Source organism: Scyliorhinus torazame, chromosome 7 (assembly GCF_047496885.1).
Source record: "Scyliorhinus torazame isolate Kashiwa2021f chromosome 7, sScyTor2.1, whole genome shotgun sequence".
NCBI classification, from domain to species: domain Eukaryota; kingdom Metazoa; phylum Chordata; class Chondrichthyes; order Carcharhiniformes; family Scyliorhinidae; genus Scyliorhinus; species Scyliorhinus torazame.
Genome location: NC_092713.1, coordinates 173,774,236 through 173,800,935, shown reverse-complemented (window position 1 = coordinate 173,800,935; position 26,700 = coordinate 173,774,236). Strand labels below are relative to the sequence as shown.

Sequence of the window (26,700 nt, the reverse complement as noted above, 5' to 3'; positions counted from 1 at the left end):
TTGGATGAGGGAACAAAATGTACCATCTCAAAGTTTGAGATGATACCAAGTTAGGTGGGAGGGTGAATTGTGACGAGGATGCAGGGATCCTACAGCATGATCTGGGCGAGTGGGCAAATCAATGACAGATGCAGTATAATTTGGATAAGTGTGAGGATATTCACTTTGGAAGCAAAAACAGGAAGGCAGATTCCCACCTGAATGGTTGTAAATTGGGAGAGGGGAGTGTACAGCGGGACCTGGGTGTTCTTGTGCACCAGTTGCTGAAGGTTAGCATACAGGTGCAGTGGGCGGTAAAGAAGGTTAATGGTATGTTGGCCTTCATTTTAGTAAGGCATTTGATAAGGTTCCCCATGGTAGGCTTATGCAGAAAGTAAGGAGGCATGGGATAGTGGGAAATTTGGCCAGTTGGATAACGAACTGGCTAACCGATAAAAGTCAGAGAGTGGTGGTGGATGGTAAATATTCAGCCTGGATCCCAGTTACCAGTGGCGTACCGCAGGGATCAGTTCTGGGTCCTCTGCTGTTTGTGATTTTCATTAATGACTTGGATGAGGGAGTTGAAGGGTGGGTCAGTAAATTTGCAGACGATACGAAGATTGGTGGAGTTGTGGATAGTGAGGAGGGCTGTTGTCGGCTGCAAAGAGACATAGATAGGATGCAGAGCTGGGCTGAGAAGTGGCAGATGGAGTTTAACCCTGAAAAGTGTGAGGTTGTCCATTTTGGAAGGACAAATATGAATGCGGAATACAGGGTTAACGGTACAGTTCTTGGCAATGTGGAGGAGCAGAGAGATCTTGGGGTCTATGTTCATACATCTTTGAAAGTTGCCACTCAAGTGGATAGAGCTGTGAAGAAGGCCTATGGTGTGCTCGCGTTCATTAACAGAGGGATTGAATTTAAGAGCCGTGAGGTGATGATGCAGCTGTACAAAACTTTGGTAAGGCCACATTTGGAGTACTGTGTACAGTTCTGGTCGCCTCATTTTAGGAAGGATGTGGAAGCTTTGGAAAAGGTACAAAGAAGATTTACCAGGATGTTGCCTGGAATGGAGAGTAGGTCTTACGAGGAAAGGTTGAGGGTGCTCGGCCTTTTCTCATTAGAACGGAGAAGGATGAGGGGCGACTTGATAGAGGTTTATAAGATGATCAGGGGAATAGATAGAGTAGACAGTCAGAGACTTTTTCCCCGGGTGGAACAAACCATTACAAGGGGACATAAATTTAAGGTGAAAGGTGGAAGATATAGGAGGGATATCAGAGGTAGGTTCTTTACCCAGAGAGTAGTGGGGGCATGGAATGCACTGCCTGTGGAAGTAGTTGAGTCGGAAACATTAGGGACGTTCAAGCAGCTATTGGATAGGTACATGGATTACGGTTAAATGATATAGTGTAGATTTATTTGTTCTTAAGGGCAGCACGGTAGCATTGTGGATAGCACAATGCTTCACAGCTCCAGGGTCCCAGGTTCGATTCCGGCTTGGGTCACTGCTGTGCGGAGTCTGCACGTCCTCCCCGTGTCTGCGTGGGTTTCCTCCGGGTGCTCCGGTTTCCTCCCACAGTCCAAAGATGTGCAGGTTAGGTGAATTGGCCAATGGTAAATTGCCCTTAATGTCCAAAATTGCCCTTGGTGTTGGGTGGAGGTGTTGGGTTTGGGTGGGGTGCTCTTTCCAGGAGCCGGTGCAGACTCAGGGGGCCGAATGGCCTCCTTCTGCACTGTAAATTCAATGATAATCTATGATTAATCTAGGACAAAGGTTCGGCACATCATCGTGGGCCGAAGGGCCTGTTCTGTGCTGTATTTTCTATGTTCTATGTTCTATGTTCATTGCGAGAGGTTTCGTGTATAGAAGCAAGGATGTTCTTACTCTCGAGGGAGTGCAGCGAAGGTTTACCAAACTGATTCCAGGGATGGCGGGACTGTCATATGAGGAGAGATTGACTAGGTTAGGATTGTTCCCGCTGGAGTTCAGAAGAATGAGGGGGGATCTCATAGAGGCTTATAAAATTTTAACGGGACTAGACAGGGTCGATGCGGGGAAGATGTTACCAATGATGGGTGAGTCCAGAACCAGGGGTCACAGTTTGAGGATTAAGGGTAAACCATTTCAGACAGATATCAAGAGACGTTTCTTCACACAAAGAGTGGTGAGCCTGTGGAATTCATTACCACAGGAAGTAGTTGATGCTAAAACTTTGAATATATTCAAGAGGCAGCTAGATATAGCACTTGAGGAGAATGGGATCAAAGGCTATGGGGAGAAAGCACGATTAAGCTATATCATAGAATTTACAGTGCAGAAGGAAGCCATTTGGCCCATCAAGTCTGCACCGGCTCTTGGAAAGAGCACCCTACCCAAGGTCAACACCTCCACCCTATCCCCATAACCCAGTAACCCCACCCAACACTAAGGGCAATTGAGTTGGATGCTCAGCCATGATCGTGATGAATGGCGGAGCAGGCTCGAAGGGCCAAAAGGCCTCCTACTGCTCCTAACTTCCATGTGTGTATGTTCTGTCTGAGAGAGTGTGGAGGCAGGTTCACACAGCGAGGGTTAGAATCTGGAATGTACTGTTTGAGAGTGCGGTAGAGGTAGGTTCAATCGAGACATTCATGACGGAATTAGATTATAGAGTTAGAGAGTCATGGAGGTCTACAAGAAAAGGCCCTTCGGCCTATCGCATCTGCGCCGGTCAAAAATAACCACCTAACTATTTTAATCCCATTTTCCAGCACTTGGCCTATAGTCTTGTTTGCATTGGCATTGCTTCCCATGGTCCTTCTGTTCATCATGTATGCCCTTGCCTTGTTTGTCCTGCCCAAAGTCGTCACCACCTGTAATCCTCAAATCCCTTGTCGATCAAAAATCTGTCTAGCTCAGCCGTGAACATAATTAGTGACCCAGCCAGCACTGCTCCCAGGAGAGAGAATTCCTCAGACTGGAATGGCACTGCTGTTTCACAGCACCAGGGACCCAGGTTCGTTTCTGGCCTTGGGTGACTGTGCGGAGTCTGCACGTTCTCTCCGTGTCTGCGTGGGTTTCCTCACACAATCCAAAGAACACGTCCCTATTTCCATACTCTATCCCTTTGCAATGGACCCACCCAACATTTGCTTTGCCTTCCTAACCACTTGCTTTGCCTACTTGACCACATTTTATGATTCATTTTCAAGAAATGGATTGAATTCCATTTGCCACTGATCAGCCCATCTGACTTGCCCGTCTACACCCTCCTGTAATCTAAGGCTATCCTCTTCACTATTTAGCACCCCACCAATTTTCGTACCATCCGTGATTTTGATCTAAAAGGGAAGAATCGGGAGAAGGTGGGGGAATGGCTCGAGGTAAGTGTACCGTCAAAGAGCCAGCACAGACACAATGGGCTGAATGGCCTCTCTCTGTGCGATAACAATTCTGTGATTCTGTAAAGGGTTTTGGTAAAACCAAACCTGAACTGTGAGAAATTTTGGTATCCATATTTAAGGAAAGATGCACTTGCATTGATAGTGGGACAGTGAAGGTTCTCTAGATGAGAGAGGCCGCTGTAGGATGTGTCAGCTCGCCTGGGAGTTGCAGCACAATAAAGGTGGCTCCTGGGGATCATAGCATGGAGGTCACGGCGTGGAGGTGGCAGAGCTGGGGGGGGGGGGGGGGTCATGGCGTGGGGTCATGGTATGGGGGTCACTGTGTGCAGGCTTTCAGCACTAGGGTTAACACTGGGGCTCACTCTGTTGGATGTGTCAGTGCTGGGGGTCACGGCGTTGGAATTGTCAGCACTGCGGGTAACAGCGGTCACAGCGTTGGGGTGGCAGTGTGGAGGCACCAGTGCTGGGGGATAGGGTGGAGGTGGCAGTGGCAGTGTTGAGGGTCATGACTAGGTGCTGATGATGGGGTGTTTGTCGTATTGGAGATCGTGGTGTGGTGGTGCTGGCTCCCTGTGGATCTCAGTGGGGAGACTGCAATACTGCGGGTCACAGCGAGGAGATGGTGGAGCTGGGGGTGGTGACAGAATGATGGTGGCTCCTCCGTAGGATGAGCGAGGGGACAGCGTGCAAATGACCAGCAGGAGCGACGCATGATGATGAAGGTTTGGGAGTTAGGTTGCAGTGCCAGTTGTGAGAGTCAGTTGGAAATGAGACGAGTTGTCCCTATTTAAGTCCACTTTGCTGGGAAGAATAGAAAGGTAACATTTTATTCCAATGGAGAGAGCCTGTGGAATGCTGCAACATGAAGAGTCTGCGTTTCTTGTAAATGAATCATAAAATGTTGGCAAGCAGGCAAAGCAAGTGGTTAGGAAGGCAAAACAAATGTTGGGTGGGTTCATTGAAAAGGGATAGAGTATGGAAATAGGGAAGTGTTATAGAGGGCCTTTCCACCTAACCTGTACATCTTTGGATTGTGTGAGGAAACCGCAGGACCCGGAGGAAACCCACGCAGACACTGGGAGAACCTGCAGACTCCGCACAGTCACCCAAGGCCAGAAACGAACCTGGGTCCTTGGTGCTGTGAAACAGCAGTGCCATTCCAGTCTGAGGAATTCTCTCTCCTGGGGAGCAGTGCAGGCTGGGTCACTAATTATGTTCAAGGCTGAGTTAGACAGATTTTCTTTTTTTAAATATATTTTATTAAAGTTTTCAAACACAATTTTTTCCCTTACAAATCAAAAAAAAAAATGGTAACATGATAACTGCTATATAACATTGTTTAACTAACATAGTACACTAACCAAATAACACAAAGTAATACTCCCCACCCCCTCTCCCTCTCCAAAAACACAAACAATTTACTCCCCCCCCCCCCCCCCTCCCCCCCCCCCCCCCCCGGGTTGCTGCTGCTGGCCATCTATCTTCCCCCTAACGTTCCGCTAGATAGTCGAAGAACGGTTGCCACCGTCTGGTGAACCCTTGAGCCGATCCTCTCAGCGCAAACTTCATCCGCTCTAGTTTTATGAACTCCGCCATATCGTTTATCCCGGCCTCCAGTCCGGGGGGTTTCGCTTCCTTCCACATGAGTAAAATCCTACGCTAGGCTACTAGGGACGCAAAGGCCACAACATCGGACTCTTTCGCCTCCTGCACTCCCGGCTCATCCGCTGCTCCAAATATAGCTAACCCCCAGCCTGGCTTGACCCGGACCTTCACCACCTTCGAGATCACTCCCGTCACTCCCCTCCAATACCCCTCCAGTGCCGGACACAACCAAAACATATGTGTGTGGTTTGCCGGGCTTCCCCCGCACCTCCCACACTTGTCCTCCACTCCGAAGAACCTGCTCAACCTTGCTCCCGTTATGTGTGCTCTATGCAGCACCTTAAATTGGATCAGGCTAAGCCTGGCACACGAGGAAGAGGAATTTACCCTGCTTAGGGCATCAGCCCACAAACCCTCCTCAATCTCCTCCCCGAGCTCTTCTTCCCATTTTCCCTTCAGTTCGCCCACCAGCTCCTCCCCCTCTTCTCTCATCTCCCGGTATATCTCTTAACACTTTGCCCTCCCCGACCCACATCCCCGAAAGCACCCTGTCCTGGATCCCTTGTGTCGGGAGCAGTGGAAATTCTCTCACCTGCATATATCTAAAGAAATTTCGCCGGGGCAGCTCATACTTTTCCTCAAGCGCTCCCAAGCTCGCAAACGTCCCGTCTATAAATAAATGTCCCACTCTCCTGATTCCTACCCGGTGCCAGCTCTGGAATCCTCCGTCCAGCCTCCCTGGGGCACACCTATGGTTGTTCTTGATCGGGGACCACACCAAGGCTCCTAACACACCCCTCTGTCGCCTCCATTGCCCCCAGATACTTAATGTTGCTGCCACCACTGGGTTCGTGGTAAATTTTTTGGGGGAGAGCGGTAGTGGCGCCGTCACCAGCGCTTTTAAACTCGTCCCTTTGCAGGACTTCATCTCCAACCTTTTCCACGCCGCTCCCTCTCTCTTCCATTTACAAATCATCGCCACGTTGGCGGCCCAGTAGTAGTCGCCCAAATTCAGCAACGCCAGTCCCCCTCTGTCTCTGCTACGTTGTAGGAACCCCCTCCTTACCCTCGGGGCCTTCCCTGCCCACACGAAGCTCATGATGCTCCTATCTATTTTTTTAAAGAAGGCCTTAGTGATCAGTATAGGGAGACATTGGAACACAAATAGGAACCTCGGGAGGACCATCATCTTAATTGCCTGCACTCTGCCCGCCAGTGACAGCGGCTGCATGTCCCACCTTTTGAAATCCTCATCCATTTGTTCCACCAGCCGTGTCAAATTGAGTCTGTGTAAAGTTCCCCAGCTCCTGGCTATCTGAATCCCCAGGTATCGGAAGTTTCTTTCCACTCTCCTTAGCGGTAGGCCATCTATCCCTCTACTCTGGTCCCCAGGGTGTATCACGAAAAGCTCACTCTTTCCCATGTTAAGCCTATATCCCGAGAAATCTCCAAACTCCCTCAATATCTGCATGACCTCTGTCATCCCCCCACTGGGTCCGTCACATACAGCAGTAGGTCATCCGCGTAGAGTGACACTCGGTGTTCCTCCCCCCCTCTAATCACCCCGCTCCATTTTCTGGAGTCTCTCAGCGCTATGGCCAGTGGTTCAATTGCCAACGCGAACAGTAATGGGGACAACGGGCATCCCTGTCTTGTTCCCCTGTTAAAATACTCCGACCTTTGCCAACCTGCCGATTTGTGACTACACTTGCCATTGGGCCCCCATAGAGGAGTTTAACCCAGCTGACAAACCCATCCCCGAACCCGAACCTCCTCAGCACCTCCCATAGATACTCCCACTCCACCCTACCAAATGCCTTCTCTGCATCCATTGCCGCCACTATCTCTGCCTCCCCCTCTGCTGGGGGCATCATTATCACCCCTAATAGCCGTCGCACGTTGACATTTAATTGTCTCCCCTTTACGAACCCTGTCTGGTCTTCGTGCACCACCCCCGGGACACAATCCTCTATCCTCGTTGCCAGCACCTTTGCCAGCAACTTGGCATCCACATTGTCGGGGGTAGGGTCCCCCCTTCTCTGGCCTCGTTAAAGGTCCTTACCAGCAGCGGGGCCAACAAGTCCACATATTTTATATAGAATTCCACTGGGAACCTATGTGGTCCCGGGGCCTTCCCTGCCTGCATGTTCCCCAGCCCCTTGGTAACCTCGCCCACCCCAATCGGCACCCCCAGGCCTTCCACTTCATCCCTAATTCCCCCTATCTCCCTCGCTGCTGTCCTCTTTCGCAGCTGATGGGCCAACAGGCGACTCGCCTTTTCCCCATATTCATATCTCATCCCCTGTGCCTTCCTCCACTGTGCCTCTGCCCTCCCTGTGGTCAACAGGTCGAACTCCGTCTGGAGTTGTCGCCTCTCCCTGTATAGTCCTTCATCCGGGGCCTCCGCATATTTTTTATCTACCCTCAAAATCTCCCCCAGTAGTCTTTCCCTTTCCTTGGCCTCTATTTTCCCCTTGTGGGCCCTGATGGAGATCAGCTCTCCTCTGACCACTGCCTTTAGTGCTTCCCATACTACTCCCACTCGGACCTCCCCGTCGTCATTGGCCTCCAGGTACCTTTCGATACATCCCCGCACTCTTCCGCAGACTCCCTCATCCACCAATAATCCCACATCCAGTTGCCAGAGTGGACGCTGCTCCCTCTCCTCTCCTAATTCCAGGTCCACCCAGTGTGGGGCATGATCTGAAACAGCTATAGCTGAGTACTCAGTTCCTTCCACCCTCGAGATCAGTGACCTTCCCAAAACAAAGAAATCTACCCGGGAGTACACCTTGTGAACATGGGAGAAGAAGGAGAACTCTGGCCACCGGCCTAACAAATCGCCACGGATCCACTCCCCCCATTTGGTCCATAAACCCCCTAAGCACCTTGGCCGCTGCCGGCCTTCTTCCGGTCCTAGATCTAGATCTATCTAACCCTGGGTCCAACACGGTGTTGAAGTCCCCCCCCGCCCCCATTATCAGGTTTCCTACCTCCAGGTCCGGCATACGTCCCAGCATCCGCTTCATAAATCCCGCGTCATCCCAATTCGGGGCATATACGTTAACCAACACGACCTCCATTCCCTCTAGTCTGCCACTCACCATCACATATCTGCCTCCGCTGTCTGCTACAATGTTCCTAGCCTCGAATGACACCCGTTTCCCCACCAGTATGGCCACCCCTCTGTTCTTTGCATCCAGCCCTGAGTGGAACACCTGTCCCACCCATCCTTTCCTTAACCTAACTTGGTCCGCCACCTTCAGGTGCGTCTCCTGAAGCATGGCCACGTCTGCCCTCAGTCCTTTCAAGTGCACGAACACTCGGGCCCTCTTAATCAGCCCATTTAGGCCTCTCACGTTCCATGTGATCAGCCGAACTGGGGGGCTGCCTGCCCCCCTCCCCTGTCGACTAGCCATCACCCTCTCTGGGCCAGTCCCACGTCCCGGTTCCGCGCACCCACCCGTTCCCCAGGCGGCGCATTCCCGCCCCGACCACCTTTTCTTTTACCAGTTCCTCTTCGATCTCTGCAGCAGCAACCCAGTTATCCCCCCCTCCCCCCTAGATCCCCATCTAGCATGATTACTCCCCCCATATTGCTTCCGAAAGTCAGCTGACTTCAACTGACCCCGGCTTCTCCCGCTCTCTCCTTGACCCACCCGTGTGGGGAACTCCCATCTACCTTGCGCCTATCTTCCCGCCATCATCTTTCTGGCGCGGGGACAAGAACAATAAGCCCCGTGTCCTCCAGAGCCGTCCCGCCCCTCGTGGCGCATCTCCCTCTGCCGCCCCACTCCCATTCCCCATCCCCCGCCTATGTCTCTTCTTTCCCCCCCACCGGCGCCCACATTTCTCAATGTCCCCCCCTCCCCAATTTACATCTCTATATACATCAGCATTGTCGTTTCCCCTCCAACATCAGTCCCTCAGTTCTGATCCAGTTTCTCATTTTTAATAAAGGTCCATGCTTCTTCCGCCGTTTCGAAGTAGTGATGCCTCTCCTGGTGCGTGACCCACAGTCGCGCCGGCTGCAACATCCCGAACTTCACCTTCTTCTTGTGTGGCACCTCCTTGGATCGATTAAAACTCGCCCTCCTTCTCGCCACCTCCGTACTCCAATCCTGGTACACCCATACCACCGCATTCTCCCATCTACTACTTCGTACCTTTTTGGCCCATCTCAGAACCACCTCTCTGTCATTGAAGCGATGAAATCGCACGATCGTCGCCCTAGGTGGTTCTCCCGCCTTTGGTCTCCTTGCAGGGACCCGATGGGCCCCTTCCACTTCCAAGGGGCCCGAGGGGGCCTCAGCTCCCATCAGCGAACTTAGCATCGTGCTCACGTAAGCCCCGCCGTCCGCTCCTTCCACTCCCTCGGGGAGACCCAGGATCCGAAGGTTCTTTCTCCGTGATCTGTTTTCTGGGACTTCAATCCTTTCAATGCACTTTTTGTGGAGCGCCTCGTGCATCTGCATTTTTACCGCCAGGCCCAGGATCTCGTCCTCGTTGTCAGTTACCTTCTGCTCGACCACGCGGAGCTCCATCTCCTGGGTCTTTTGTGTCTCCTTAAGCCCCTGAATTGCTTGTAGCATCGGGGCCAGCACCTCCTTCTTAAGCAGCTCCACACACCGTCTCAAAATTCGTCTTGGTCCGGCCCCCATGTCGCCTGGGCTCCCTCCGCCGCCATCTTGCTCCTTTTTCCTTCTGCCCCTGTCCTCGAGGATTCTTTGCGATCTGGCCGCCGCCGCCGATATTTTTCTTTTTCGTTGGGGGGGGACTCCCTGTTGTCTCACCCCACACCGGGTTTCGTCCCGAAAAAATTCCCCGTTGGGGCTCTTAAAAGAGCCCGAAGGTCCGTTCGAGCTGGAGCCGCCGAAACGTGCGGCTTAGCTGGCCATCGCCGCAACCGGAAGTCGAGTTAGACAGATTTTCGATCGACAAGGGAGTTGAGGATTACAGGAGGACAGGCAGGAAAATGGAGTTGAGGCTGTTGTCAGATTGGCTGCAAACTTATGGAATGAATGGTAGAGCAGGCTCAAGGGTTTTAATGACCCGTTCCTAATTGTGTTCTGACTCACCAGATGAAAGGAGTATTTTGAGGATTCTGCAATGTGGGGGATGCTGTGTGCAGACTTGAATGTTGTTGAATTTTAAGTTGATCTGCTTTCCGTTCTAGAATGGACACCGATGGCAGGCGATACAGGATGTGTTAATCACGGACCAGGATAGTCTCGATCTTCCGAATGTAAACCTCATGCTGGAACTTATTATACAGAAGAAGCAACAACTGGAAGCAGTGAGTACTCTGTTTCTACCTGAGGACAACAGGTGGTATGAGAAAAAGCAGGCCAGAAGGGAATAGCAAGGAGGGGGAGGGCATGAACTGTTTTGTGGCAAAGTTTAGAGTCTGCACGTTCTCTACGTGTCTGCATGGCTTTCCTCTGGGTGTTCCGGTTTCCTCCCACAAGTCCCGAAAAATGTGCTTGTTAGGTGAATTGTACATTCTGAATTCTCCCGCAGTGTACCCGGCAGTGATGCCTAGGCGATTTTCACAGTGACTTTGTTGCAATGTTAATTTAAGCCTACTTGTGACACTAATAAAGATTATTATTATCATAGAATCCTGGGGCAGCACGATGGCACAGTGGTTAGCACTGCTGCCTCACGGCGCTGAGGTCCCAGGTTCGATCCCGACTCTGGGTCACTATCCGTGTGGAGTTTGCACATTCTCCCGTGTTTGTGTGGTTTCGCCCCATAACCCAAAGATGTGCAGGTTAGGTGGATTGGCCAAGCTAAATTGCCCCTTAATTGGAAGAAATGAATTGGGTACTCTAAATTTAAAAAAAAAAATACATCATAGAATCCCTACAGTGCAGAAGAAAGGCATTTGGCCCATCAAGTCTGCACTCACCCTCCGAACGAGCACCCTACCTAGGCTTCCCCACACTATTTCACAGTAAATTCATTGCAATGTTAATGTAAGCCTACGTGTGACAATAAAGATTATTATTATACCCCATAACCCCATCTAACCTTTTGGACACTAAGGGGTGGATTGGCCATGCACATCTTTGGACTGTGGGAGGAAACCAGAGCACGTGGAAGAAACCCATGCAGGCATAGGGAGCAAGTGCAAACTTCGTACAGTGTCCTGAGGCCGGAATTGAACTTGAGTCCCTGGCGCTGTGAGGCAGCAGTGCTAACCACTGTGCTGCCCCACTTAACAGCATCTCCAAGGATAGTTTTTCAGTTTCTGTCCTTGGAATCAAAGGAGATATCCTTTGGGCTCTCTCGTTTGTCTTCCTTTAGTTTAACCAACCTTAAAGTTTTTCTTTTATCGGTCATAAAGATGGCCAAACCACCTAACGTGTACATCTTTGGACTGTGGGAAGAAAAGGAGTACCCGGAGGAAACCCACGCAGACACGGAGAAAGTGCAGACTCTGCACAGACAGTCACCCGAGGCTGGAATTGAACCCTGGTCCCTGGCGCTGTGAGGCAGCAGTGCTAAGCACTGTGCCACTATGATGCCCAAAAGGTGGTGGTGAGCTGCCTTTTTTAATTGTTGCAGTCCATGTGGTTTAGGTACATCCAAAGTGCTGTAGGGGAGGGAATTCCAGCACCATGACCAAGTGACAGTGAAGGAATGGTGATACCGTTCCAAGTCTGGATGGCATGTGGCTTGGAGGAGAACTTGCAGGTGGTGGTGTCTGCTGTGCTGGTCCTTCTAGGTGGCTGAGGTCATGGTTTGTCCAGACAACTGTGTTGTCGGCCCAGTGCCTGGCTTCAGGACATCTGCTCAGGGCTGGAGACAAACTTTGGGAGGAGGAGGATCCTGTCATTGTTGTGCACATAGACAGTGACTTAAACATGAGAGGGAAAATAGTTTTTGTATCGTCAGTATGGGGAGCAGGGCATCAAATTTATGAACCTTAACGGTTCTGCTTCTAATAACCTCTGGATTACCTAAAACACGTACGAATTAGGATGGGACAATAAAACTAAAGAAATTAATGCATGGCACAAAGACTGGGCTGATAGAATTGGGTTCCAGTTCATGGGGCACTGGCACCAGTACAAAGGGAAGTCGGGAAAGTACCATAATAATCTTTATTAGGTACTATCGGGACAGTCTACCTTGTTACGACACTCTGGGCTAGTGCATGGTCAATTCCAACTCCATTTGACTCAGTCGCAACACAAGTGAATTAACCAATAATTGTTAGAAAAATACCCAATGTTTTTGGTATTTGGACCTTTTTTGGTCCCTGGCTGCCCAATAATTATAGTCTCACATTTGTTATTTTCTTTTATTTTTTTTTGAATTAAGGGCCAATTTAGCGTGGCCAATCCACCCACGCCGCAAATCTTTGGGTCATGGGGGTGAGACCCACGCAGACACCGGGAGAAAGTGCAAACTCCACACGGACATTGACCCAGGCCGGATTGAACCCGGGTCTTCAGCGCCGTGAGGCAGCAGTGCTAACTACTGCACTAGCGTGCCGCCAACACATTTGTAATTTTTGTGTTTTTGAAATGTTTTTTATTGGGTTTTTGAACAAAATATATTTACCGTTATGTACACAGAATAATATATAAGAAGAGAAGAGAAAAAAACACTGGTGTGATATTCACTAGCTCAACAACACAACTCTGTACAGTTAGCAATATTATTTTTAACAAATAGGTAGGCACCTGTTTGTGGGGGAGGGGGTGAAACTGGGGAGGTACTTGTACATTTGGGTGCCGGAGAAACAATCACATTAGTTATGTCCAATACAGAGAGGACGATATGGGAATGGATCTGGTGTTGGTGTTACTTGCTTCTCCTGGGTGTTTTTCGCTGCCGTTGTCGTCGTGCGTTCACCTCCGCTTCGGCCGTTCGTCCTGTCTTTCGCCCGTATTTTCCTTGCTCTCTGTTACTGTATACATTTGTAATTTTAAACACAATCACTGTTTATTTATAGCCAGATCTTATGACACCTTGGGCGAGTGCACAATCAATTCCAGCCCCAAAGACTCCAGAGTCCAACATGAGTGAATTAACCAATAATTTGTATATTTTCCTGAGATCTTTCGCCCTCGACTGCTGCAATGACCAGATTTGAAAGTAAAAAAATGTTAAAACTGTTTATTATAACAGAAGAGATTAACATGTAATGGAAATAATGGATCACTCAGGATGGGAGGCGGGTTCACGTGATGGACAGGGCTGTGTTCCCAGCTCTCTCTAGTTTCTTACAATCTTGGGCTGAGCAGGTGCGATACCAGCCTGTGATGCAGCCAGATAACTGTTTCTTGGTACATCAGTAAAAACTGGTAAGAGTTAGTGTGGACATGCTGAATTTCCGTAGATTCCTGAGGAAGTTTCGGCGCTGGTGTGCTTTCTTGGTGCTGGTGTCAACGTGGGTGGACCAGGACAGATTGTTGGTCATGTGCACACCTAGGAATTTGAAGCTGTCAACCATCTCCATCTCAGCACCATTGATGCAGACAGGGGTGTGTACGATACTTTGCTTCCTGAAGTCAATGACCACCTCTTTAGTTTTGCTGATGTTGAGGGAGAGATTGTTGTTGTTACACCACACCACTCTGTCCTCTGTCTCCCTCCTGTACTCTGACTCATTGTTGTTTGAGATCTGACCCACTATGGTCGAGTCATCAGCAAACTTGTAGTTGGAGTTGCAGCCAAATTTTGCCCCACAGTCGTGTGTGTAAACGGAGTATAGTAGGGGGCCAAGTAAGGAGCCTTGTGGGGCCCCGGTATTGAGGACGATCATGGAGGAGCTGTTATTGATTATTCTTACTGATTATGGTCTATGAGTCAGAAAATCGAGGATCCAGTTCCAGAGGGAGGAGCCAAATCCTAAATTTTGGAGTTTGGATATGAGCTTGGCTGGGATTATGGTGTTGAAGTGGAGCTGTAGTCAATTAATAGGAGTCTGACGTATGAGTTCTTGTTGTCGAGATGCTCCAGGATTGAGTGTAGAGCCAGTGAGATAGCGTCCTCCGTGGACCGATTGTGGTGGTATGTAAATTGCAGTAGATCAAGGCATTCTGGGAGTTTAGAGTTGATGTGTCTCATGACCTACCTCTCAAAGCACTTCATAATGATAGATGTCAAGGTCACTGGATGGTAGTCGTACACACGGCTGTTGCACAGCTGCCACTGTATGTCGGTGGTGGAGGGAGTGAATGTTGAAGGTGGTGGATGTGGTCCCAATCAAATGGGCTCTTTTGTCCTGGATTACATTGAGCTTCTTGAGTGTTGTTGGAGCAGCACTCATCCAGGCAAGTGGAGAGTTTCCATCACACTCCTGACTTAGAACCGTGGAATCTCTACGGTGCAGCAGGAGGCTATTCAGCCCATGGAGTCTGCGCCGATCCTCCGAAAGAATACTCCACCCAAGCCCACTTCCCTGCCCTATCCACCAACCCCTTTACCTAACCTACACATCCCTGGACACACAGGGGCCATTTAGCATGGTCAGTCCACCTGACCCACACATCTTTGGTCTGTAGGAGGAAACCGGAGCACCCGGAGGAAACGCAAATTCCACACAGTCACTCGAGGCCGGAATTGAACCCGGATCCCTGACACTGTGATGCAGCAGTGCTAACCACTGTGCCACCATGCTGCCCCAAATGCCTTGTGGACAGGCTTTGGGGTGCCAGAAGGTGAGTTACTTGCTGCAAGATTCCTAGCCTCTGACCTTCTCTTGTCGCCACAGTATTTATATGGCTAGCCCAGTTAAATCATCTCAACTCCAGGACATCACTGCATGAGTTCCTCAGGGTAGTGTCCTAGTCCCAACCATCTTCAGCTGCTTCATCTTCCTTCCAACATAAGTCTTACAACAGGTTAAAGTCCAACAGGTTTGTTTCAAATCACTAGCTTTCGGAGCACTGCTCCTTCCTCAGGTGAAGGAGCAGTGCTCTGAAAGCTAGTGATTTGAAACAAACCTTTGGACTTTAACCTGGTGTTGTAAGAATTCTTACTGTGCTCACCCCAGTTCAACGCCGGCATCTTGACATCATGGCTTCCAACATAATGTCAGAGGTGGTGATGTTTGCTGATGACTTGTTGCTCTTTTATAACCACAGTGTGTGTTTTAACCCGTAAGGTGGACAAATAATCACACAAGTATTTTAGTTCAATCAGAATTTATTTATTAGACACAAGGTTATTTACTTAAGTAAATGCGTTCATGCACACCAAGACTATAAACTAACACCGTTCTTGATTGTTGTCCCTCAATGGATGTCGCGGGCCCTTGATCTTGGCTGGTGCTGCATTCGGATGTCAGGTGCAAGAGCCGGTCCAAAAGAGAAAGAAATGATGGCTGCGCAGCCTTTTAACCGGCTTGAGTTTCCCCCTGCCCCTTTTGTGGGCGGTTTCTGGGTCACTGTCAAATCAATTGCTCAGGGTCCACCCTCTGATCGGTCACACCCAATCAGGGGCTGCCATATCACTTTTGGGGTGGGCACACACACTGGCCAATCCTGGGAGGGCTCCGAGCAAGGGCTGGTGCAGCTTCGTTTGGGTAATGATGTGATGGATCTGATTGTCCCATTGTTCCTTTAATTGCCTTTTAATGGCCCATTTGCAGGTGTGAGTTTCTGCATAAAGTCTGGGCTGCAGTTTGCAAACATACAAACTGCAGCTTGTCTGTGTCCCAAGTTTGACCACATTTCCCATCACTCTTTGCGGGAGGCCATTTTTGATGGCTACAATTGTACAGTGTTGAGCACCGATAGCGACTCTCGGGTATTGAAGCAGTTAATGTCTAAATGCAGCAAGACCGGGACAATATCCAGGATTGAGCTCACAAGTGGTAACCCTGTAGATGGTGATACCGTTGCATGTGATGGGGAGATGATTCGATCCTCTCATTGGAGATAAGACCATAAGACACGGAGCAGAATTGGGCCATTCGGCCCATCCAGTCTGCTCCGCCATTCAATCATGGCTGATATAATTTTCATTCCCATTCTCCTGTCTTCTCCCCATAACCCCTGATCCCCTATTAATCATGAAGATGGTAATGATTAATCATTAATCATTGCCTGGCGCTTGTGTGGCACGAATGGTACTTGCCACATCTGTCTGAAAGTCCTACAAACAGCAATAAAATCTATTGTTTTCAGCTATGTTGATTGTTCATAAATATTGGCCAGGACTCTGGGGTTGTTCCCCTTCTTCAAAATAGTGTCATGGGAAATTTTGTGAGTAGACGAGGATTGTCTTTAATGTTTCATCTGAAAAAGCAGCATTCTGAAAGTGCTTTTTGAGGTCAAGTCTTTGGAGTGTACCTTGAGTTTCCGGAAGAGTGCTACCAAATGCAGGACAGCTGATCGATTAAGAGGAGAGTTAATCAAGCTGTTCAGAATAATAAAGAGTTTTGATAGACTTGGGATGGAGAAGCCTTTTCCAACAGCAGAATGGCCTAAATCATATTTTCCTTGTCTTCCAGACAGCCCAAATCTAAAATTATTGGCAAAAGAAACTGAGGAAAATGTTTTTACAGAGTAAGGACCATAATTGGTTAGGTTGGGGTTATTTTCCTTGGAAAAAGAAGGTTGAGGGGTGACTTGATTGAGGTGTACAAAATTATGAGGGGAAGAGATAGAGTGGTCCGAATAAAATTGTTTCCCTTGGTGGAAAATTCTAGAACCTGGGGACATAGAGTCAAGGTAAATGGCAGAAGGATTAGAGGGGACATGAGGAAGAAATCTTTTATGCGGAGGGCAGTGGGTGTCTGGGATTCACTGCTTGAGTTGGTAGTGGAGGCAGAGACCCGAAAACCTTCTAAAAAGCATCTGGATCTGCTCAAATGCTTTAAGCTGCAGGCCAATGGGCCATGTGCAGGGAGATGGGATTAGAAAGGGCACCAGGGTGCCCTTGGGCTGGCATGGACAAGATGGGTCGAATGGCCTCCTTCTGTGCTGTAACTTTTCTATAGTGATCTGGAATGCACTTCCTGAAAGGCTTGTGAAAGCAAATTCGACAGCAATATTCAAAAGGGAAATGGATAAGTACTTAACAGCAAGTGCAGGTGAATGGGAGAAATCTAATAGCTTTAATAAAGAACCAGCACAGGCATGATGGTCTGAGTGGCCTCTGCTATATGCTCCATCTTGGCAGTCCTCCCATCTTGTACCCACAAAACTTCAGCTCATCCAGTACTGCGACCAATATCCTCGCAGGGGTATTTGCTAGTGCTGTTCGGCATGGTTTAAACTAGAGTGGCAGGGAGATGGGTCCAGAGGGAGTGAAGGGGGCATTTGAGGCCTTTTATAGGAGGCTGTATGAGTCGGAGCCCCCGATCGAGGAGGAGGGGATGTGAAGGTTCCTGGATTGCGTTCCCGAAGGTGGAATCGGGAGAGGGTACAGGGGCTGGGGGCCCCGATTGGGTTAAGGGAGGTGATGGATGACATGGGTGCAATGAGGCAGGGAACATAGAACATAGAACATAGAACAATACAGCGCAGTACAGGCCCTTCGGCCCACGATGTTGCACCGAAACAAAAGCCATCTAACCTACACTATGCCATTATCATCCATATGTTTATCCAATAAACTTTTAAATGCCCTCAATGTTGGCGAGTTCACTACTGTAGCAGGTAGGGCATTCCACGGCCTCACTACTCTTTGCGTAAAGAACCTACCTCTGACCTCTGTCCTATATCTATTACCCCTCAGTTTAAAGTTATGTCCCCTCGTGCCAGCCATATCCATCCGCGGGAGAAGGCTCTCACTGTCCACCCTATCCAACCCCCTGATCATTTTGTATGCCTCTATTAAGTCTCCTCTTAACCTTCTTCTCTCCAACGAAAACAACCTCAAGTCCGTCAGCCTTTCCTCATAAGATTTTCCCTCCATACCAGGCAACATCCTGGTAAATCTCCTCTGCACCCGCTCCAAAGCCTCCACGTCCTTCCTATAATGCGGTGACCAGAACTGTACGCAATACTCCAAATGCGGCCGGACCAGAGTTCTGTACAGCTGCAACATGACCTCCCGACTCCGGAACTCAATCCCTCTACCAATAAAGGCCAACACTCCATAGGCCTTCTTCACAACCCTATCAACCTGGGTGGCAACTTTCAGGGATCTATGTACATGGACACCTAGATCCCTCTGCTCAGCCACACTTTCAAGAACTTTACCATTAGCCAAATATTCCGCATTCCTGTTATTCCTTCCAAAGTGAATCACCTCACACTTCTCTACATTAAACTCCATTTGCCACCTCTCAGCCCAGCTCTGCAGCTTATCTATATCCCTCTGTAACCTGCTACATCCTTCCACACTATCGACAACACCACCGACTTTAGTATCGTCTGCAAATTTACTCACCCACCCTTCTGCGCCTTCCTCTAGGTCATTGATAAAAATGACAAACAGCAACGGCCCCAGAACAGATCCTTGTGGTACTCCACTTGTGACTGTACTCCATTCTGAACATTTCCCATCAACCACCACCCTCTGTCTTCTTTCAGCTAGCCAATTTCTGATCCACATCTCTAAATCACCCTTAATCCCCAGCCTCCGTATTTTTTGCAATAGCCTACCGTGGGGAACCTTATCAAACGCTTTGCTGAAATCCATATACACCACATCAACTGCTCTACCCTCGTCTACCTGTTCAGTCACCTTCTCAAAGAACTCAATAAGGTTTGTGAGGCATGACCTACCCTTCACAAAGCCATGCTGACTATCCCTGATCATATCATTCCTATCTAGATGATTATAAATCTTGTCCCTTATAATCCCCTCCAAGACTTTACCCACTACAGACGTGAGGCTCACCGGTCTATAGTTGCCGAGGTTGTCTCTGCTCCCCTTTTTGAACAAAGGGACCACATTTGCTGTCCTCCAGTCCTCTGGCACTATTCCTGTAGCCAATGATGACATAAAAATCAAAGCCAAAGGTCCAGCAATCTCTTCCCTGGCCTCCCATAGAATCCTAGGATAAATCCCATCAGGTCCCGGGGACTTATCTATTTTCAGCCTGTCCAGAATTGCCAACACCTCTTCCCTACGTACCTCAATGCCATCTATTCTATTAGCCTGGGGCTCAGCATTCTCCTCCACAACATTATCTTTTTCCTGAGTGAATACTGACGAAAAATATTCATTTAGTATCTCGCCTATCTCTTCAGACTCCACACACAATTTCCCATCCCTGTCCTTGACTGGTCCTACTCTTTCCCTAGTCATTCGCTTATTCCTGACATACCTATAGAAAGCTTTTGGGTTTTCCTTGATCCTTCCTGCCAAATACTTCTCATGTCCCCTCCTTGCTCGTCTTAGCTCTCTCTTTAGATCCTTCCTCGCTACCTTGTAACTATCCATCGCCCCAACCGAAACTTCACACTTCATCTTCACATAGGCCTCCTTCTTCCTCTTAACAAGAGATTCCACTTCCCTGGTAAACCACGGTTCCCTCACTCGACGCCTTCCTCCCTGTCTGACCGGTACATACTTATCAAGAACACGCAGTAGCTGATCCTTGAACAAGCCCCACTTATCCAGTGTGCCCAACACTTGCAGCCTACTTCTCCACCTTATCCCCCCCAAGTCACGTCTAATGGCATCATAATTGCCCTTCCCCCAGCTATAACTCTTGCCCTGCGGTGTATACTTATCCCTTTCCATCATTAACGTAAACGTCACCGAATTGTGGTCACTGTCCCCAAAGTGCTCTCCTACCTCCAAATCCAACACCTGGCCTGGTTCATTACCCAAAACCAAATCCAACGTGGCCTCGCCTCTTGTTGGCCTGTCAACATATTGTTTCAGGAAACCCTCCTGCACACACTGTACAAAAAACGACCCATCTATTGTACTCGAACTATATCTTTTCCAGTCAATATTTGGAAAGTTAAAGTCTCCCATAATAACTACCCTGTTACTTTCGCTCATATCCAGAATCATCTTCGCCATCCTTTCCTCTACATCCCTAGAACTATTAGGAGGCCTATAAAAAACTCCCAACAGGGTGACCTCTCCTTTCCTGTTTCTAACTTCAGCCAATACTACCTCGGAAGAAGAGTCCCCATCTAGCATCCTCTCCGCCACCGTAATACTGCTCTTGACTAGCAGCGCCACACCTCCCCCTCTTTTGCCTCCTTCTCTGAGCTTACTAAAACACCTAAACCCCGGAACCTGCAACATCCATTCCTGTCCCTGCTCTATCCATGTCTCCGAAATGGCCACAACATCGAAGTCCCAGGTACCAACCCACGCTGCCAGTTCCCCTACCTTGTTTCGTATACTCCTGGCATTGAAGTAGACACACTTCAAACCACCTACCTGAACGCTGGCCCCCTCCTGCGACGTCAAATCTGTGCTCCTGACCTCTATACTCTCATTCTCCCTTACCCTAAAACTACAATCCAGGTTCCCATGCCCCTGCTGCATTAGTTTAAACCCCCCCAAAGAGCACTAACAAATCTCCCCCCCAGGATATTTGTGCCCCTCAGGTTCAGATGTAGACCATCCTGTCTGTAGAGGTCCCACCTTCCCCAGAAAGAGCCCCAGTTATCCAAAAATCTGAAACCCTCCCGCCTGCACCATCCCTGTAGCCACGTGTTTAAATGCTCTCTCTCCCTATTCCTCATCTCACTATCACGTGGCACGGGCAACAACCCAGAGATAACAACTCTGTTTGTTCTAGTTCTGAGCTTCCATCCTAGCTCCCTGAAAGCCTGCCTGACATCCTTGTCCCCTTTCCTACCTATGTCGTTGGTGCCAATGTGGACCACGACTTGGGGCTGCTCCCCCTCCCCCCTAAGGACCCGGAAAACACGATCCGAGACATCACGTACCCTTGCACCTGGGAGGCAACATACCAAACGTGAGTCTCTCACGCTCCCACAAAATCTCCTATCTGTGCCCCTGACTATAGAGTCCCCAATTACTAATGCTCTGCTCCTCTCCCCCCTTCCCTTCTGAGCAACAGGGACAGACTCCGTGCCAGAGGCCCGTACCCCATGGCTTACCCCTGGTAAGTCCCCCCCCCCACAAGTATCCAAAGCGGTATACTTGTTTCTCAGGGGAACGACCGCAGGGGATCCCTGCACTGACTGTTTTTTCCCAGTCCCTCTTACAGTTACCCACCTATCTCCAATCTTTGATGTAACTAATTCCCTGAAGCTGCTATCTATGACCCCTTCTGCCTCCCGAATGATCCGAAGTTCTTCCAACTCCAGCTCCAGTTCCCTAACTCGGTCTTGGAGGAGCTGGAGATGGCAGCACTTCCTGCAGGTAAAATCAGCAGGGACACTAACTGCATCCCTCACCTCAAACATCCTGCAGGAGGAACATTGTACTCCCTTCCCTGCCATTCCTCTAACTTTCTACCAAGATCTAGCTAACAACTAAATTAAATTTTTATAAAAAATAATAATAATATAATAAAAATATGGTACTTACCTCAGACCAATGGGTTTTATTATTAGGTTAGAGGAGGAGGGCGGGTGGTGAGGGTCTTCCCAGACGTCCGCGGGTTGACTTCCTGATCCCGCCTAAAAAACTAATTTAAAGAAAAGAGAAAAAGTCTCAGCTCCTGCTGAAACTGACTCACCTCTCACCAGCTGCTCTCACGCCGCCGAAATCGACTGGCCTGCCCCTGCAAAGAGAAGTGCTTTTAAAGGTTGACTTACCTCCCAGCACCCTCCTTCCGCAATGCTCCCGCTGAAACTGACTAACCAGCTGCTCACACGCCACCGAAATCGACTGGCCTGCCCCTGCAAAGAGAAGTGCTTTTAAAGGTTGACTTACCTCCCAGCAACCTCCTTCCGCAATGCTCCCGCTGAAACTGACTAACCAGCTGCTCTCACGCCACCGAAATCGACTGGCCTGCCCCTGCAAAGAGAAGTGCTTTTAAAGGTTGACTTACCTCCCAGCACCCTCCTTCCGCAATGCTCCCGCTGAAACTGACTAACCAGCTGCTCTCACGCCACCGAAATCGACTGGCCTGCCCCTGCAAAGAGAAGTGCTTTTAAAGGTTGACTTACCTCCCAGCACCCTCCTTCAGCAATGCTCCCGCTGAAACTGACTAACCAGCTGCTCTCACGCCACCGAAATCGACTGGCCTGCCCCTGCAAAGAGAAGTGCTTTTAAAGGTTGACTTACCTCCCAGCACCCTCCTTCCGCAATGCTCCCGCTGAAACTGACTAACCAGCTGCTCTCACGCCACCGAAATCGACTGGCCTGCCCCTGCAAAGAGAAGTGCTTTTAAAGGTTGACTTACCTCCCAGCACCCTCCTTCCGCAATGCTCCCGCTGAAACTGACTAACCAGCTGCTCTCACGCCACCGAAATCGACTGGCCTGCCCCTGCAAAGAGAAGTGCTTTTAAAGGTTGACTTACCTCCCAGCACCCTCCTTCCGCAATGCTCCCGCTGAAACTGACTAACCAGCTGCTCTCACGCCACCGAAATCGACTGGCCTGCCCCTGCAAAGAGAAGTGCTTTTAAAGGTTGACTTACCTCCCAGCACCCTCCTTCCGCAATGCTCCCGCTGAAACTGACTAACCAGCTGCTCTCACGCCACCGAAATCGACTGGCCTGCCCCTGCAAAGAGAAGTGCTTTTAAAGGTTGACTTACCTCCCAGCACCCTCCTTCCGCAATGCTCCCGCTGAAACTGACTAACCAGCTGCTCTCACGCCACCGAAATCGACTGGCCTGCCCCTGCAAAGAGAAGTGCTTTTAAAGGTTGACTTACCTCCCAGCACCCTCCTTCAGCAATGCTCCCGCTGAAACTGACTAACCAGCTGCTCTCACGCCACCGAAATCGACTGGCCTGCCCCTGCAAAGAGAAGTGCTTTTAAAGGTTGACTTACCTCCCAGCACCCTCCTTCCGCAATGCTCCCGCTGAAACTGACTAACCAGCTGCTCTCACGCCACTGAAATCGAATGGCCTGCCCCTGCAAAGAGAAGTGCTTTTAAAGGTTGACTTACCTCCCAGCACCCTCCTTCCGCAATGCTCCCGCTGAAACTGACTAACCAGCTGCTCTCACGCCACTGAAATCGACTGGCCTGCCCCTGCAAAGAGAAGTGCTTTTAAAGGTTGACTTACCTCCCAGCACCCTCCTTCCGCAATGCTCCCGCTGAAACTGACTAACCAGCTGCTCTCACGCCACCGAAATCGACTGGCCTGCCCCTGCAAAGAGAAGTGCTTTTAAAGGTTGACTTACCTCCCAGCACCCTCCTTCAGCAATGCTCCCGCTGAAACTGACTAACCAGCTGCTCTCACGCCACCGAAATCGACTGGCCTGCCCCTGCAAAGAGAAGTGCTTTTAAAGGTTGACTTACCTCCCAGCACCCTCCTTCCGCAATGCTCCCGCTGAAACTGACTAACCAGCTGCTCTCACGCCACCGAAATCGACTGGCCTGCCCCTGCAAAGAGAAGTGCTTTTAAAGGTTGACTTACCTCCCAGCACCCTCCTTCCGCAATGCTCCTGCTGAAACTGACTAACCAGCTGCTCTCACGCCACCGAAATCGACTGGCCTGCCCCTGCAAAGAGAAGTGCTTTTAAAGGTTGACTTACCTCCCAGCACCCTCCTTCCGCAATGCTCCCGCTGAAACTGACTAACCAGCTGCTCTCACGCCACCGAAATCGACTGGCCTGCCCCTGCAAAGAGAAGTGCTTTTAAAGGTTGACTTACCTCCCAGCACCCTCCTTCCGCAATGCTCCCGCTGAAACTGACTAACCAGCTGCTCTCACGCCACCGAAATCGACTGGCCTGCCCCTGCAAAGAGAAGTGCTTTTAAAGGTTGACTTACCTCCCAGCACCCTCCTTCAGCAATGCTCCCGCTGAAACTGACTAACCAGCTGCTCTCACGCCACCGAAATCGACTCAAAGGCCCGGGGCCCGATGGGTTCCCAGTGATGTTTTGTAAAATGTTTGGTGAGGAGCTGGGGCCGCTGTTGGTGAGGACGTAAAATGAGGCGAGGGATAGGGGAGGAGCTCCACCCTACATTGTCATAGGCGTCCATCTCCCTGATCTTAAAGAAAGATAAGGACCCGGAGGAGTGTGGGTCGTACTGCCTGATATTGCTGCTGAACGTTGATGCAAAGTTGTTAGCGATGGAGCTAGCATCGCGAATTGAGGACTGTGCCGGGCTGATAGGGAAGGACAAGACGGATGTTGTCTTTTTTTTATAAATTAAGAGGACCCAATTACTATTTTTCCAATTAAGGGCAATTTAGCTTGGCCAATCTACCTACCCTGCACATCTTTGGGTTGTGGGAGTCCAGGTAGGGAGAGAGAGACTGGTGTTCTGGTCTATCAGGAACATATCTATCTCTGTCTTAAAGATACTCAGTGATTTGGCCTCCACAGCCTTCTGCGGCAAAGAGTTCCACAGATTCACCACCCTCTGTTCAGTCGGCAGTTAGGAAGGCAAATGCAATGTTAGCATTCATGTCGAGAGGGCTAGAATACAAGACCAGGGATGTATTTCTGAGACTTTTTAAAGCTCTGGTCAGACCCCATTTGGAGTATTGTGAGCAGCTTTGGGCCCCGTATCTAAGGAAGGATGTGCTGGCCTTGGAAAGGGTCCAGAGGAGGTCCACAAGAATGATCCTTGGAATGAAGAGCTTGTCGTATGAGGAACGGTTGAGGACTTTGGGTCTGTATTCGTTGGAGGTTAGAGGAGGAGGGATCTTATTGAAACGTACAAGATACTGCGAGGCCTGGATAGAGTGGACGTGGAGAGAATGTTTCCACTTGTCGGAAAAACTAGAACCAGAGGACACAATCTCAGACTAAAGGCACAATCCTTTAAAACAGAGATGAGGAGGATTTTTTTCAGCCAGAGAGTGGTGAATCTGTGGCACTCTTTGCCACAGAAGGCTGTGGAGGCCAATTCACTAAGACAGAGATAGAAATGTTCCTGATTAAAAATGGAATCAGGGGTTATGGGGAGAAGGCAGGAGAATGGGGATGAGAAAAGCATCATGATTGAATGGCGGAGCAGACTCCATGGGCAGAGTGGCATAATTTTGCTCCTAAGTCTTGTGGTGTTATGATCTAAGGCAAACAAACGTCCCTTGCAGTCTGAATTGAGACAATTTGGAAAAGAGAACAAGGAAATGTTAGTACAATTAAACAACCACTTCAGTTCTCTCTGTTCGACTATCTACGTTCTTTTGCAGTTGATTTTTATCACCTCATTATTTGCTATTCTACCAAGCTTGGCATCATGGCAAAGTTTGAAATTTTCACGATATTCTTACATTCATGTATTTATATAGCAGATAAACAACAATAAACACCACTCCACCATCCTCCAGTGGAAAAGCCATTTCGTACAATTTTCTGCATTATTGTCCTTAAGCTAGTAATTTATCAAAGCTACTCTGGAGCCTTAATTTTATTCACTAAGCCTTTAACGGGCGGAACGTTGGCACAGCGGTTAGCACTGCTGCCTCACAACGCTAGGGACCCGGGTTCAGTTCAGGCATTGGGTGACTGTGTGGAGTTCGTAGGTACACCCCGCGTCTGCGTGGGTTTCCTCCGGGTGCTCCAGTTTCCACTCACAGTCCAAAGATGTGCAGGTTAGGTGGATTGGTCGTGCCAAATTGCCTCTTCATGTCCAAAAGATTAGGTTTGGTTACGGGGATAGGGTGGGGGCGTGGACCGAGGTAGTGCACACTTTCGCAGTGTCGGTGCAGACTCGATAGGCTGAATGGCCTCCAGAATGCCTGAATGACATATTTTATGATATGTGGTTCTTTTGTCAAAGACTTTGTTAAATCCCTTATAATAATCTTTATTAGTGTTACAAGTAGGCTTACATACACTGCAATGAAGTTACTGTGAAAATCCCCTGGTCGCCACATTCCGGCGCCTGTTTGGGAACACAGAGAGAATTCAGAATGTCCAATTCACCTCGCAATATGTCTTTCGGGACTTGTGGGAGGAAACTAGAGCGCCCGGAGGAAGCTCACGTAGACACGGAGAACGTGCAGACTCCGCACAGACAGTGATCCAAGCTGGGAATCGAACCTGGGTCCCTGGCGCTGTGAAGCAACAGTGCTAAACACTGTTCTACCGTGCCGCCTCGTTATAAACCTATGGTGGTATGTATTAGGGGTATTACGGTACCCTGTGATGCCGAGAGGCTATTGGTGGATAGATGTTGGGTCCCGATTGGATCAGCCGCCTACTGGCTCCACCCAGTAAGGCGGAGTATAAGAGCCCGGGTTCTCCCAGCAGCCGCATTCTGTAACTGTGCTGCTGGGGAACAAGCCTGCGTAATAAAGCCATCGTTTGACTCCTCCTCATCTCGTCTCTTGAGTGATTGATTGTGCTACAATTTATTACGCAGACTTTAAAGGACATGGAGCTCCGAATCATTCCGGAGTGTCTGCGAATCAGCCCCACACGGCAAACTCAGCGGCCACTTTTAAACACTGGTTAGCATGTTTTCATGGATACCTCCAAACGGTCCCCGGCGTATCTACAGAAGACCAGAAAATGCAGGTCCTGCATTCCAGGGTGAGCCCGGAAATCTTCACTCTCATAGAGGATGCGGACGATTTCCAGGCGGCACTCGCCATGCTGATATGAATCTACGTTCGGCCTGTCAACCAGGTCTACGCACGCCACCAGCTCACGATGAGACGGCAAATCCCCAGGGAATCGCTGGACGAATTCTACAGTGCGCTGTTAATACTGGGGAGAAACTGCATCTGCCCATCGGTTTCGACTA

The 26,700-nt window shown here is 49.5% G+C and overlaps 1 protein-coding gene across 2 annotated transcripts in view; it reads left to right on the top strand.

Moving 5' to 3' along the window:
- cop1 (COP1 E3 ubiquitin ligase) overlaps positions 1-26,700 on the top strand; it is a 380,546-nt gene that overhangs the window by 180,810 nt on the left and 173,036 nt on the right. For both annotated transcript variants that reach the window (XM_072511804.1, XM_072511803.1), the window contains exon 5: positions 10,148-10,267. In XM_072511804.1, coding sequence (XP_072367905.1) covers positions 10,148-10,267 — 120 coding nt within the window. The remainder of the gene's footprint in view (positions 1-10,147; positions 10,268-26,700) is intronic.